Genomic DNA, 14,523 nt, shown 5'->3' on the forward strand with positions numbered 1-14,523 from the left:
GATTAAGATTGCCCATCGTGTTCACTAACCAAGCCTTTAAACAAAAGCCACAAAACAGCATGACTAATTTATTCCTATTCAATTCACATTTTGATATTTTAGAGAACAAACCGGAACACGTTCTGCCGTTGCTAAATAATGTATAACCGCTACTACAGGAACATGTGAACGAGCCTTGTGTGTTGGCACATGTGTGGGTACATCTTGCTATGCCGGAACTACACTCATTTACATCTGGAATGACATGTATGAAAATGGTTAAATCAAATATTAAATGCGATCACAATGATGGCGTTTTGTACATTTCCAAGTTATCAGTTTTTCATGGCTAATGTTTTTTGTTAGCTAACTGTACTGTATTGTAACTGTAAAATGATCAGAGACAACACAGACATACCATAAATACATCAAATTGCCTTCCTTAATAAATGTTGGGACCACAGCCCACAAGAAGCAAGGACTTTTCATTCAATGATGGTTTCACAAATAACACTACATCCACAAACAAGACCATTACTTGACCCTAACACTCACCACAGAAAATATCGGGAAGAAAAAATACTGAAGAAACAATTAAAACCAGAATGAATTGTGGGTTGTGCAACACGAGTGATAATTGATTATAGTATCTGTTGAACTAATATTTATATGAAAAATTACTGAAAAAAGCTCACTAGCCAAACGTTTAAACATAAACCGCATTTATTGTCACGGGGTTACCGATAAAGACATAGAACACAAAAAAAATCACAAACAAAAAACACTGAGCAACAGCACAAAGCTTCACATACAACACAGTTTATATCGTCTATATAAGAACTAGGTGTGTTTATCAAGGATTGTTAGGTACCGATTTGGAAAGGCCAGTAAAATAAATTAACATTTTAATACCAACACCGGTCAAAACGTTTGACTGAAAATATAAGCATCAGCCGCCGAGGAAGCTTTCTTCCAACAAAAACGAGAGAAATATTCAGACAAAGCAAAACTGTCATAACTTAATTTATTGTAGAACAAAAGCGCCAGAAGGGTAATCGCCAATGTTCATCTCAAGCTCAAACTGTAATTCAACCATATTGCTTTGTTTTATTTCCATTCATGCAATAGTTCGAGCGTAATTATGCCAGTTTTAAGATTGCTTTGCTAAAAAGTGTCAGCATCACAACACTCAAATTTGAAATATGAGTGAGAATGAACTCTGTGTATTAGTGGATAGGATAACTCAAGTATGATGTTCCTTCCATACATCAGTTGGAGAACAGTCATAATTTTAAGATGACAACCTTTATTTACAACACAAATACTGTGTGTGATACTAATTGAAAACAAACCTGAACATGTTCTTCCGTCGCTCGATAAACTATACCCGATTCGGCAGGAACATGTGAATGACCCTTGTGTGTTTGCACATGTGTGATTACATCTAGCTGTGCCGAAACCACACTCGTCAATGTCTGGAATGTAAAGACAAAAATGTTAAGATCAAGCGGATGAACGTAACGCGAGCTTTATTATCTTATATATCTGGTACTCGAGCAATTAAGGGTTTAATTGTTCAATCGGTCACTGGTTGTGTCCTATTTTGAATATTTCCTTATAACCCGAACGCCACCCAGTCAATATCTCCGTATGAAAATGGTCATTACAGTCAGTGAAAGTACTACCTCAGAGTGAATGGTCGGTGAAAGAAGTGAAAAATTATGGGAAGCTATCGTATGGAATTCCGGTACGTGTTATTGTATCGAAATATTTATTTCATTTTACATAATTTCGCTACATGGCATTCTTAAAGGCTTCACTAAAATACACGTTACATTGTGAATTGAAGTACGAATAAACTAAGGTGACGTTTATATAGAGTATAGAGTATTTATTAATTATTGTGTTCCTCAAATGACACAAAACCTCAGCTGGCGAGTAAACATTTAACGTAATAAACATATAGATGATAAAGCCTATACCAGAACAAGACCGTCCGTCACTCGATAATGTATAGCCGCCTCTACACGAACATGTGAATGAGCCGTTTGTGTTAGTACATGTGTGATGACATGCCACTCTGCCAGAACTACACTCGTTTATATCTGCAATGCAAATAAGAGGTAATTGTTCTGACGAGCTTTCATTCATAACTCATTTCATTGTAGAAAAAGGAGCCACACGGGAAATTGCAAAAGCTCACCTTAGTCAAAAAAGGGTTATTCAACCATACTGCTTCGTTTTGTGGCCATCAACTCATGGAATAGTTTAATAGTTAATGTGTAAATTTGAGGATTGTTCATCTTAAAAATGTAAGCCGGACTACATTCAAATTTGAATTGTCACTGGGTGTTTTTCATACTAAAGTTAGATGTTTCAACAAGATTTTAGTAGATAAGCAGTACAATATAAAGATGGCAACCATAGTATACAATATAAATAAGGAATGTTATACTAATTGAGAACAAACCAGAACATGTTTTGCCGTCGCTCGATAAAGTATAGCCGCTACTACAGGAACATGTGAATGAGCCTGGTGTGTTGGTACATGTGTGACTACATATCACTGTGCCTGAACTACACTCATTTACATCTGGAATGCCATATTGGAATATGATTAGATCAAATTGCGTGGATACAACTTAGAAGTAAGATTATATTTATTCCTTTTATCAAACTAAAGCACCCGCAATAATAGGCTTTAGTGTATTTTCGAAAATCACGTGGGTTTTTGGGTTTTACATTCAATAAGACCATTATCGGATGCTTACGCTCACCACAGACGAAATATGTGCAAGGAAAGAACTGTATAAATAATTAAAACCAAAGGGAGTTTTGGGTTTTGCACACGTGTTCATTGAATACAGCACAAGTTTGTACTAAATTACATTTGAATACCCAAAACACGATCTTGAGGGACGAGCAAATATCAGCCCGCCTAGGAAGCTTTCAAGGAAAAATGACAAGATAAATCTGCATAACTGCAAACATTGTAGAAGAAGTGCGCCACAAGAGAAATCGCCAATGTTCACGGCAGTAGAATAGGGGTACTAAAACATACAGCTAAGTTGTGTGCCTATCGATTTATTGGATAGTAAGATAGTAATACTGTCAATTTAAGGATGGTTTTGTTAAAAGGTACCAGTCGCACTACATTCAAATTTGAATTATCACTGGGTGCGAGAATGAACTCAGTGAATTAGTGCTTAGGATACTCGTCTTCGGTACGCTCATTTGGAATGGGCTATCAAAAATAAACCTATATTTTAGGCCATCAAATAAGATAGTTATATTCGCGAACTAAGCGCAAGACTGTTGTACAAAGCCCGATAAATGTCCAATTCTGCATTGGTAAGTTTAAAAGTGTGAAACTGAACTATATTTAAGTTATATTTGTGTTTAGGTGACTTGACAGTTTTTCGATATGTCAGTTATGATACAATTTGTTTTGACAGCTTTTTACTACTTGTACGTTGTTAAGATAGCAAACTAAGTGTAAAATTAATATGAACCAGTAAATCATACTAAATGAGTACAAACCTGAACATGTTATGCCGTCACTCGCTAAACAATAGCCGCTTCTGCACGAGCATGTAAATGATCCCTGTGTGTTGGCACATGTATGATTGCATCTCGCTGTGCCGGAACTACACTCGTCAATGTCTGGAATATAAAGTCAAATATGTTAAGATCAAGCTGATGAACATAATGTGATCTTAAGCATCTTATAAATCTGGTGCCCGAGCAATCACGGAATTTGGATGCTATGTTCTTCACAGCTTGTGTCCTATTTCGAATATACTTTTATCAACTGATTTCAACCCAGTCAACCCCGCCTTATCAAAATGGGAATTTAAGTATATGAAAGTACTACGTCGGAGTTTAAAGGCTGTTGTAACTGTACAAAAACAGGGAAACCCCTTTGCTTTGCTTTGAAATGCTCCCATTCGGAAATCTGATATATGTCGTTGTATCGAAATATGCTTTTTTTTCAAATTGCACAATTTCTTCACACCAAAACCTGAAAGGCTTCACGGTATTTCTTACAATTGTTACATGGGGAACTGGGATGCTCGTCACTCAAAAACATCGACGATGGGAATCGGTAGAAGGTATTCATGTATTATTTAATTTAAAGTGTATTGTTCTACGCTGGCAAACATCCTCAGCTGACGAGTGCACATTTATCGCAATTAACAGATAAATAATAAAGATTATACCAGAACATGCCCGGCCGTCGCTCGATAAACTAAAGCCGCTTCTACATGAGCATGTGAATGAGCCTTGTGTGTTAGTACATGTGTGACTACATCCTGCTGTGTCGGAACTACACTCATTTACATCTGGAATGACATGTATCGATATGGTTGTATCAAATTGCATGGATTAACGTTAGCAGTAAAATTATATTCCCTTTCATTTGATCAATATAAAGTACCCGGAAAAATTGCCTTTATTGTATTTCCTAGATTAAAATATGTTCAATGTTAATGCTTATTGTTGGGATAACCACCAATATATGACACATGGGATTTGCATACAATGGCGGGTTTACATATTGCTTTGCAGCAACAAATAATACACTATCAGACGCTAAATCTTCCCACAGACAATAATATGGGGACGACAAGAACTGTTTAAATAGAAAAACAGAGTTCATAGTGCGTTTTGAAACACAAGCGTTCATTGAGTATAGAGACTTCTGTAGTAAATTACATTTTATTTCCAAAATGGCCTTCAGTTTATAAACTCAATGAATTACTGCTTAGGATTCTCATTTTTTATGTTTCTGCAATATATCAGTTGTGAAACTGTCCTCTGTTTAGATGCAAACTAAATGTATAATTCAAATACAGAGTGTGATAATATTGAGAACAAACCGGAACATGATCTGCCATTGCTAGATAAAGTATAGCCATTTCTACAGGAACATGTGAATGAGCCTGCTGTGTTGGTGCATATGTGACTACATCGGGCTGTGCCGGAAATACACTCATTTAGATCTAGAATAGTAGGCATATATTCAATATATGTATAAACGTTTAATTTAAGCTATTGATAAGTAATAAGCATACTCAAATCTGATGTTCCTTTTAAGTAAGTTCGTTGTAAAACAGTCTTATGTTAAGTTGGCGTCCTTTTTAATCAATACAAATAAAGTTTGTGATACGAATTGATAACAAACCAGAACATGTTCTGCTGTCGCTCGATAAACTATAGCCACTTCTACAGGAACGTGTGAATGAACCTGGTGTGTTGGTACATTTCTGATTACATCTTGCTGTGCCGGCACTACACTCATTTACATCTGAAATAACATACGCGAATATGATGAGGTCAAATTGTGAAGAAAAACGTTATAAGTAAAACAAAATCCGTGTTTGATAAAAAGGAAGCACCCCACATAGTGGCTTTCAATTGATTTTCAATGTTATCAGTTGTTCTGCTTTATTGTCATTCAAATAAACATGTAATATAATTAAACTGAAAGAAGATCGCAGAAAACACAGACTATAAACACAAAAAGTGCATTAAAACTGTAGTTTTGTCATTTGATCAAATGGAAGCACACGCAATGATGGCCTTTTTTGTAATTTCAAAATTCCTGTAGGTCATGGTCAATGTTTGTCCTAAAACGTACCGGTAATGTAATGTAACTGAAAAAAGGTCACAGACAACACAAAAATACCATACATGCAACAATTTACCATCATCAATAAATGTTGGATCAATTTCCATACATGAATTTGGTTTTGCTTTCAATGCTAGGCGCATAAGGCATTGCATCCACAAAAAAGACCATTATCGGATGCTTACATTCACCGCAGACGAAAATATTGGGAAGAATAGAGCCGCTTAAACAATTAAAGCTAAAGTGATTATGAGGTGTGCAACATACGTGTTAATTTATTAAAGCAACTTATGTACTAAGTACCATTTAAATACTAAAACGGACATAACATTTAAGCAAAAATAATACTAATAGCCCGCTGAGGACGCTTTCTTCGAAAAATGGCGAGCTAACAATTCAGACGATCTTATCTTTCATAACTGCACTAATTGTAGAACAAGAGCATAACAGTATTTCGCCGAACATACCTCAGTCAAAAAGGAATGTTAAAACATACTGCTTTGTTTTGTGACCATCCATTCGTGGTCGAGTTCAAACGTTATACTGTCAATTTGAAGAGTGTTTTGTTAAGAGTGTCAGCCGCACTTCACAGGAATTTGAATTGTCGATGTGTGTAAGGATAAACTAAATGTATAAGTGATTAGAATACTTCTTTTTGATGTTCTGTCTGTATGTCAGTTGTGAGGCATGCGTCTGTAAAGATCGCAACTTAAGTTGACAATACAAAGTACAGCTTGTTTGTGATTTTATGTTCTATGTCTTTGGCGTTTACCTAGTGCCATTAAACCGGGTTTATGTTTAAACATTTTGCTACTGAGCTTGTTTCTGCAGCTTTTTGCATACATATTGTGACAGTAATTGAGAACAAACCAGAACATAATCTGCTGTCGCCCGATAAAGAATAGCCGCTTCTACATGAACATGTGAATGAGCCTGCTGTGTTGGTGCATATGTGATTACATCCTGCTGTGTCCGAACTACACTCATTCACATCTGGAATGAAATGTTTGCATATGGTTAGATCGAAATTTGTGGATAAACGTATAATTTAGAAGTTATTTAGAATTGCTTAGGAAAATCAAGTTGAGGTTCCTTTAAGCAATCAGTTGTAAAACAGTCCTAGTCTAAGATGACAATCTTATTAAACAATACAAAAAATGATTGTGTAACAAAATGATAACAAACCAGAACATGATCTTCTGTCGCTAGATAGAATATAGCCGCTTCTACAGGAACATGTGAATGAGCCTGCTGTGTTGGTGCATATGTGACTACATCTCGCTGTGCCAGAACTACACTCATTTACATCTAGAATAAAATGTATGAATATTGTTTGATCAAACAGTCTGTATGAACATTAGAAGTAAAATGAAAAATTTCAGTCGTCTTATCAAATAAAAGCACCCGCTAGGATGGCTTTAAATTTCGTTTTGAGTGTAATTAATGTTTTATGGTCAATTTTGTTTTATAAAAATACCCATTATATGACGTTACTGAAACAATATTGCAGCATACACAGACAAACCATATACACTTCAAGCTATCTTCATCAATAAAGCATGTTGCCTTTCATCCTTAATTCACTAAATTATTTTAAAAACGCTTAAATGACCAGTGAACAGATTACGATTGCCCATCGTGTCCACTAACCAAACCTCAAAACAAAAGCCACAAAACAGCATGACTATTTCATTCCTATTCAATTCACATTTTGATTTTTTTAGAAAACAGACCGGAACACGTTCTGCCGTTGCTCAATAATGTATAACCGCTACTACAGGAACATGTGAACGAGCCTTGTGTGTTGGCACATGTGTGAGTACAACTTGCTATGCCGGAACTACACTCATTTACATCTGGAATGACATGTATGAAAATGGTTAAATCAAATTTTGTACATAAACTTTCGAAATAAATTAATATTTCTGTGATTTGATAAAATATTAAATGCGATCACAATGATGGCGTTTTGAACATTTCCAAAGTATCAGTTTTTCATGGCTAATGTTTTTTGTTAACTAACTGTACTGTTTTGTAACTGTAAAATGATCGGAGACAACACAGACATACCATAAATACATCAAATTGTATTCCTTATATAATATTGGGACCATAGCCCACAAGAAGCAAGGACTTTTCATTAAATGATGGGTTCACAAATAGCACTACATCCACAAACAAGACCATTACCTGACCCTAACACTCACCACAAAAAATATCGGGAAAAAAAATTACTGAAGAAACAATTAAAACCATAATGAATTGTGGGTTGTGCAACACGAGTGATAATTGATTATAGTATCTGTTGAACTAATATTTATATGAAAAGTTACAGAAAAAGCTCACTAGTCAAACGTTTAAACATAAACTGCATTTATTGTCACGGGGATAAAGACATAGAACACAAAAAATCACCAACAAGAAACACTGAGCAACAGCACAAAGCCTCACATACAACACAGTTTATATCGTCTATATAAGAACTAGGTGTGTTTATCAAGGATTGTTAGGTACCGATTTGGAAAGGCCAGTAAAATAAATTAACATTTTAATACCAACACCGGTCAAATCGTTGGACTGAAAATATTAGCATCAGCCGCCGAGGAAGCTTTCTTCCAACAAAAACGAGAGAAATATTCAGACAAAGCTAAACTGTCATAATTTAATTCATTGTAGAACAAAAGCGCCAGAAGGGTTATCGCCAACGGTCATCTCATTCTCAAACTGTAATTCAACCATATTGCTTTGTTTTATTTCCATTCATGGAATAGTTCGAGCGTTATTATGCCAGTTTTAAGATTGCTTTGCTAAAAAGTGTCAGCAGCACAACACTCAAATTTGAAATATGAGTGAGAATGAACTCTGTGTATTAGTGGGTAGGATAACTCAAGTATGATGTTGCTTCCATACATCAGTTGGAGAACAGTCATAATTTTAAGATGACAACCTTTATTTACAACACAAATACTGTGTGTGATACTAATTGAAAACAAACCTGAACATGTTTTTCCGTCGCTCGATAAACTATACCCGATTCGGCAGGAACATGTGAATGACCCTTGTGTGTTTGCACATGTGTGATTACATCTAGCTGTGCCGAAACTACACTCGATTATATTTATTTCTTTTATCAAACTAAAGCACCCGCAATAATGGGCTTTAGTGTATTTTCGAAAATAATGTGCTGTTCATATTCAATGTTTAATCGTAAATATATCTGTAATGTAACTGAAAACATGATCACGGACAAAAACAGGCAGACCACCAATTTATTAAATTACAAACATTAATAAAAATTTGGATCACCTCCCATATATGAATTTTGGGTTTTGCATTCAATAAGACCATTATTGGATACTTACGCTCACCACAGACGAAAATATGTGGAAGGAAAGAACTGTATAAATAATTTAAACCAAAGGGAGTAATGGTTTTTGCACACGTGTTTATTAATTACAGCACACGTTTGTACTAAATTACATTTGAATACCAAAAAACGATCTTGAAGGAAGAAAAATCGCCAATGTTTACCGCAGTAGGTTAGAGGTTCTTAAACATACAGCTAAGTTGTGTGCCTATCGATTTATTGGATAGTACGATAGTTATACTGTCAATTTTAGGACAGTTTTGTTAAAAGATGCCAGTCGCACTACACTCAAATTTGAATTTTCACTGGGTGTGAGAATGAACTCAATAAATTAGTGCTTAGAATACTCGTTTTCGGTACACTCATTTGGAAAGGGCTATTAAAAAATCAACTATATTTTAGGACATCCAATCACAGAATGCTAGCTAATATCGAAGAATGAGCGCAAGACCGTTGTACAAAGCCCGATTAATGTTTAATCATCATTGTTTGGTTTAAAAGTGTGAAACTGTTAGGACATCCAATCAAAGATTGATAGTTATATTCGAGGACTAAGCGCAAGCCTGTTGTACTAAGCCATATAAATGTCCAATTCTACATTGTTAAGTCTAAAAATGTGAAACTTAACTATATATTAGTTATATTTAAAAGTGCTTGGGACACTTGACACTGCTTCAATATGTCAGTTATGATACAGTTTGTTTTGTCAGCATTTTACTACTTGTACTTTGTTTCGATAGGAAACTAAGTGTACAATTTATCTGAACAAGTTTATCATACTAATTGAGACCAAACCTGAACACGTAGTGCCGTCTCTAGCTAATCTATAGCCGCTTCTACAGGAGCATGTAAATGACCCCTGTGTGTTGGCACATGTGTGATTGCATCTCGCTGTACCGGAACTACACTCGTCAATGTCTGGAATGTAAAGGCAAATATGTTAAGATCAAGCGGATGAACGTCATGTGACCTTAAGTATCTAATAAATCTGGTGCCCGAGCAATCACGGAATTTAAATGTTTTGTTCGTCACTGCATGTGTCCTATTTTGAATATACTTTTATTAACTGATTACGACCCAGTCAACCTATCCTTAGCAAAATATTTATTGAAGTCAACGAAAGTACTACTTCGCAGTTTATGGTCGGTTGCAACCGTAAGAAACTCAGGGAAACCCCTTTGCTTTGCTTTAAGATAAGCTCATTTGGGAAATCCGGAACATGTCGTTGCATCGAATTATTTATTTTAAATTGCACAATTTCGTTACACAGAAACCTGAAAGGCTTCACGGTATTTCTACAATTGAACATGGGGAACAGGGATGCACTCAAAAACATCGACGACGTGAAGCCGTAGAAGGCATCCATGTATTATTTAATTTGAAGTGTATTGTTCCTACGCTGGCAAACATCCTCAGCTGACGAGTGCACATTTATCGCAATAAACAGATAAATAATAAAGATTATACTAAAACATGTCCGACCATCGCTCGATAAACTAAAGCCGCTTCTACATGAGCATGTGAATGAGCCTTGTGTGTTAGTACATGTGTGACTACATCCTGCTGTGTCGGAACTACACTCATTTACATCTGGAATGACATGTATCGATATGGTTGTATCAAATTGCATGGATTAAAGTTGGAAGTTAAATGATATTTTCTGTCATTTGATCAATTTAAAGCACCCACAAAAATGGCTTTTATTGTATTTCGTAGATTAAAAGATGTTAATCGTAATTGCTTATTGTTGGGATCACCGCCAATATATGACGGTTTGCATGCAATGACGTTTTTTTATATTGCTTTGCAGCCACAAAAATATCTTTATCGGACACTAACACTCACCACAGACGAAATATGGAGACGAAAAGAACTGTTCAAATCAATAAAACCATCTAGTTAGTAATGCGTTTTGAAACACACGCGTTAATTGAGTATAGCGAAGAAAATTACATTTAAGTACCAAAATGGCCTTTAGTTTATAAACTCAATGAATTACTGCTTAGGATTCTCATTTTTCATGTTTCTGCAAAATATCAGTTATGAAACAGTCCTCTGTTTAGATGCAACCTAAATGTATAATACAAATACGGTTTGTGATGCTATTGAGAACAAACCAGAACCAGATCTGCCGTTGCTAGATAAAGTATAGCCATTTCTACAGGAATATGTGAATGAGCCTGCTGTGTTTGTGCATATGTGACTACATCGGGCTGTGCCGGAAATACACTCATTTACATCTAGAATAGTAGGCATAAATTAATTTAAATTCAATAGTATGGATAAACGTTTAATTAAAGCTCTTGATAAGTAATAAGCATACTCAAGTCTGATGTTCCTTTTTAGTAAGTTCGTTGTAAAACAGTCCTATGTTAAGGTGGCGTCCTTTGTAAACAATACAAATAAAGTTTGTGATACGAATTGAGAACAAACCAGAACATGTTCTGCCGTCGCTCGATAAACTATAGCCACTTCTACAGGAACATGTGAATGAGCCTGGTGTGTTGGTACATGTGTGATAACATCTTGCTGTGCCGGCACTACACTCATTTACATCTGAAATAACATACGCGAATATGATGAGGTCAAATTGTGAAGATAAACGTTTAAAGTAAAACAAAATCCGTCGTTTGATAAAAAGGAAGCACCCCACATGTTGGCTTTCAATTGATTTCCAATGTAATCAGTTGTTCGTGCTTTATTGTCATTCAAATAAACATGTAATATCATGAAACTAAAAGAAGATCGCAATAAACACAGACTATAAACAAATGAAGGGCATTAAAAATGTATTTATGTCCTTTGATCAAATGGAATGCACACGCAATGATGGCCTTTTTGTAATTTCAAAATTCCTGTAGGTCATGGTCAATGTTTGTCCTAAAACATACCGGTAATATAATGTAACTGAAAAGAGGTCACAGACAACACAAAAATACCATACATGCAATAATTAACCGTCATCAATAAATGTTGGAACAACTTCCATACATGAATTTGGTTTTGCATTCAATGCTAAGCACATATGACATTGCATCCACAAAAATGGCAATTATCGGATGCTGACATTCACCTCAGATGAAAATATTGGGAAGAATAGAGCTGCATAAACAATTAAAGCTAGAGTGAATTATTAGTGGTGCAACATACGTGTTAATAGCAACTTATGTACTAAGTACCATTTAAATACTAAAACGGACATAACATTTGAGCAAAAATAATACTAATAGCCCGCTGAGGACGCTTTCTTCGAAAAATGGCGAGCTAACAATTCAGACGATCTTATCTTTCATAACTGCACTAATTTTAGAACAAGAGCATAACAATATTTCGCCAAACATACCTCAGTCAAAAAGGAATGTTAAAACATACTGCTTTGTTTTATTACCATCCATTGGTGTTCGAGTTCAAACGTTATACTGTCAATTTGAAGAGTGTTTTGTTAAAAGTGTCAGCCACACTTCACAGGATTTGAATTGTCGATGTGTGTAAGAATTTACTTAATTTATTAGTGATGAGAATACTTCTTTTTGATGTTCTTTCTGTATTTCAGTTGTGAGGCAGGCGTCTGTAAAGATCGCAACTTAAGTTGACAGTTCAAGTACAGCTTGTTTGTGATTTTATGTTCTATGTCTTTGGCGTTTACCCAGTGTCATTCAACCGGGTTTATGTTTAAACTGTTTGCTACTGAGCTTGTTTCTGCAGTTTTTTGCATACATATTGTGAGCAGTAATTGAGAACAAACCAGAACATGATCTGCCTTCGCCCGATAAAGTATAGCCGCTTCTACATGAACATGTGAATGAGCCTGCTGTGTTGGTGCATATGTGACTACATCCTGCTGTGCCCGAACTACACTCATTTACATCTAGAATAAAATGTTTGCATATGGTTAGATCAAATTCTGTGGACAAACGTATAATTGAGAAGTTATTTAGAATTGCTTAGGATAATCAAGTTGAGCCTCCTTAAAACACTCAGTTCTAAAACAGTCCAAGTCTAGGATGACAACCTAAGTTTATAATACAAATAAAGATTGTGATACTAAATGATAACAAACCAGAACATGATCTGCTGTCGCTAGATAGAATATAGCCGCTTCTACATGAACATATGAATGAGCCTGGTGTGTTGGTGCATATGTGACTTCATCTCGCTGTGCCGAAATTACACTCATTTACATCTAGAATAAAATATGTGAATATTGTTTAATCAAACAGTGTGGATAAATATTAGAAGGAAGATGAAAATATTCAGTCGTCTTATCAAATAAAAGCACCCGCGCTAGGATGGCTTTAAATTTCGTTTTGAGTGTATTTATGGTTTTATGGTCAATTTTGTTTTATAAAAATACCTATTATGTGACGTTACTGAAACAATATTGCAGTAAACACAGACATACTATATACACTTCAAGCTATCTTCATCAATAAGGTATGTTGCCTTCTATCCGTAATACACTACATTTTAGAAATGCTTAAATGACCAGTGAACAGATAAAGATTGTACATCGTGTTCACTAACCAAACCTATGAACAAAAGCCACAACATAGCATGACTACTAGTATTTCATTCCTATTCAATTCACATTTTGATATTTTAGGGAACAAACCGGAACACGTTCTGCCGTTGCTCAATAACGTATATCCGCTACTACAGGAACATGTGAACGAGCCTTGTGTGTTGGCAAATGTGTGAGTACATCTCGCTGTGCCGGAACTACATTCATTTACGTCTGGAATAAAAAGTGTAATTATGGTTAAATCAAACTGTGTAGATAAGCGTTTTAGGTAGATTTATATTGTCTGTCGTTTTCGTTGTTTTTTTAAAAGCACACGCTCGGATAGCATATACTTCATTTTCCTAGGAAAACAGTTGTATATGTTCAATTTTACTCCAACAAATACATTGTTGGTGATGTTACTGAAAACATATCACAGAAAACAAAGACAGACAATACATACCCCTCATTATCTTCAAAGGCATTAATTCTGCATTGAATGATGGGCACTGTATTAATGCAAAGACCATTATTGGTAGCCAATGCTCAACATTAAGAGAAAATGTGGAGGGAAAAAAATATGATAAATAATCAAAACAGCAGTAAGATGTGGAATTTGACCAACTTGTCATTGATTTCGGCAAATTAAGTTTATATTGAATTAAGATAACTTGCATTTAGTCTTGAGCCAATAAAGGAGTATTAGCCAAACCAGGAAACTTTCTTCCAAAAATAACGATCTAAACATTCCAACAAGCTAAACTTGCATAACTGGGTCCATTGTAGAACAAGACCGCCATGAGGGAAATTGCAAAAGGTCACCTTTTCAATTTCATTAAAACATACTGCTTTGTTTTAGTGCCCTTTGTTTTTCCATCTGTTATTTACAATACCAATTCAGTTTGTGATACTAATTGAGAAAAAACCTGAACATGTCCTGCCATCGCTCAATAAACTATAGCCGCTTCTGCAGGAACATGTGAATGACCCCTGTGTGTTGGCACATGTGTGATTGCATTTTGCTGTGCCGGAACTACACTCGTC

General features: G+C 35.4%; 1 protein-coding gene and 1 long non-coding RNA gene across 2 annotated transcripts in view; both read right to left on the minus strand.

The window, feature by feature from the left end:
* The window catches only part of LOC128235492 (fibrillin-3-like), a 35,016-nt gene extending 24,672 nt beyond the window's left edge, over positions 1-10,344 (minus strand). The window contains exons 1-13 of the mRNA XM_052950306.1: positions 10,278-10,344; positions 9,774-9,896; positions 7,345-7,467; positions 6,797-6,919; positions 6,482-6,604; positions 5,165-5,287; positions 4,860-4,982; positions 4,200-4,322; positions 3,520-3,642; positions 2,450-2,572; positions 1,962-2,084; positions 1,332-1,454; positions 112-234 (exon numbers count right to left, since the gene is read on the minus strand). Of these exons, the coding sequence (XP_052806266.1) occupies positions 112-234; positions 1,332-1,454; positions 1,962-2,084; positions 2,450-2,572; positions 3,520-3,642; positions 4,200-4,322; positions 4,860-4,982; positions 5,165-5,287; positions 6,482-6,604; positions 6,797-6,919; positions 7,345-7,467; positions 9,774-9,896; positions 10,278-10,344 (1,543 nt within the window). The remainder of the gene's footprint in view (positions 1-111; positions 235-1,331; positions 1,455-1,961; positions 2,085-2,449; positions 2,573-3,519; positions 3,643-4,199; positions 4,323-4,859; positions 4,983-5,164; positions 5,288-6,481; positions 6,605-6,796; positions 6,920-7,344; positions 7,468-9,773; positions 9,897-10,277) is intronic.
* A 2,299-nt stretch (positions 10,345-12,643) lies between these two features.
* LOC128234481 (uncharacterized) lies at positions 12,644-14,509 on the minus strand. Its single transcript, XR_008260946.1, has 4 exons — positions 14,406-14,509; positions 13,591-13,713; positions 13,039-13,161; positions 12,644-12,846 (listed from the first exon to the last, which is right to left on the minus strand). It is a non-coding gene; the product is annotated as an uncharacterized LOC128234481 (long non-coding RNA).
* Between the last annotated feature and the right edge of the window lie 14 nt (positions 14,510-14,523).

Source organism: Mya arenaria, chromosome 5 (genome assembly GCF_026914265.1).
Source record: "Mya arenaria isolate MELC-2E11 chromosome 5, ASM2691426v1".
NCBI classification, from domain to species: Eukaryota; Metazoa; Mollusca; class Bivalvia; order Myida; family Myidae; genus Mya; species Mya arenaria.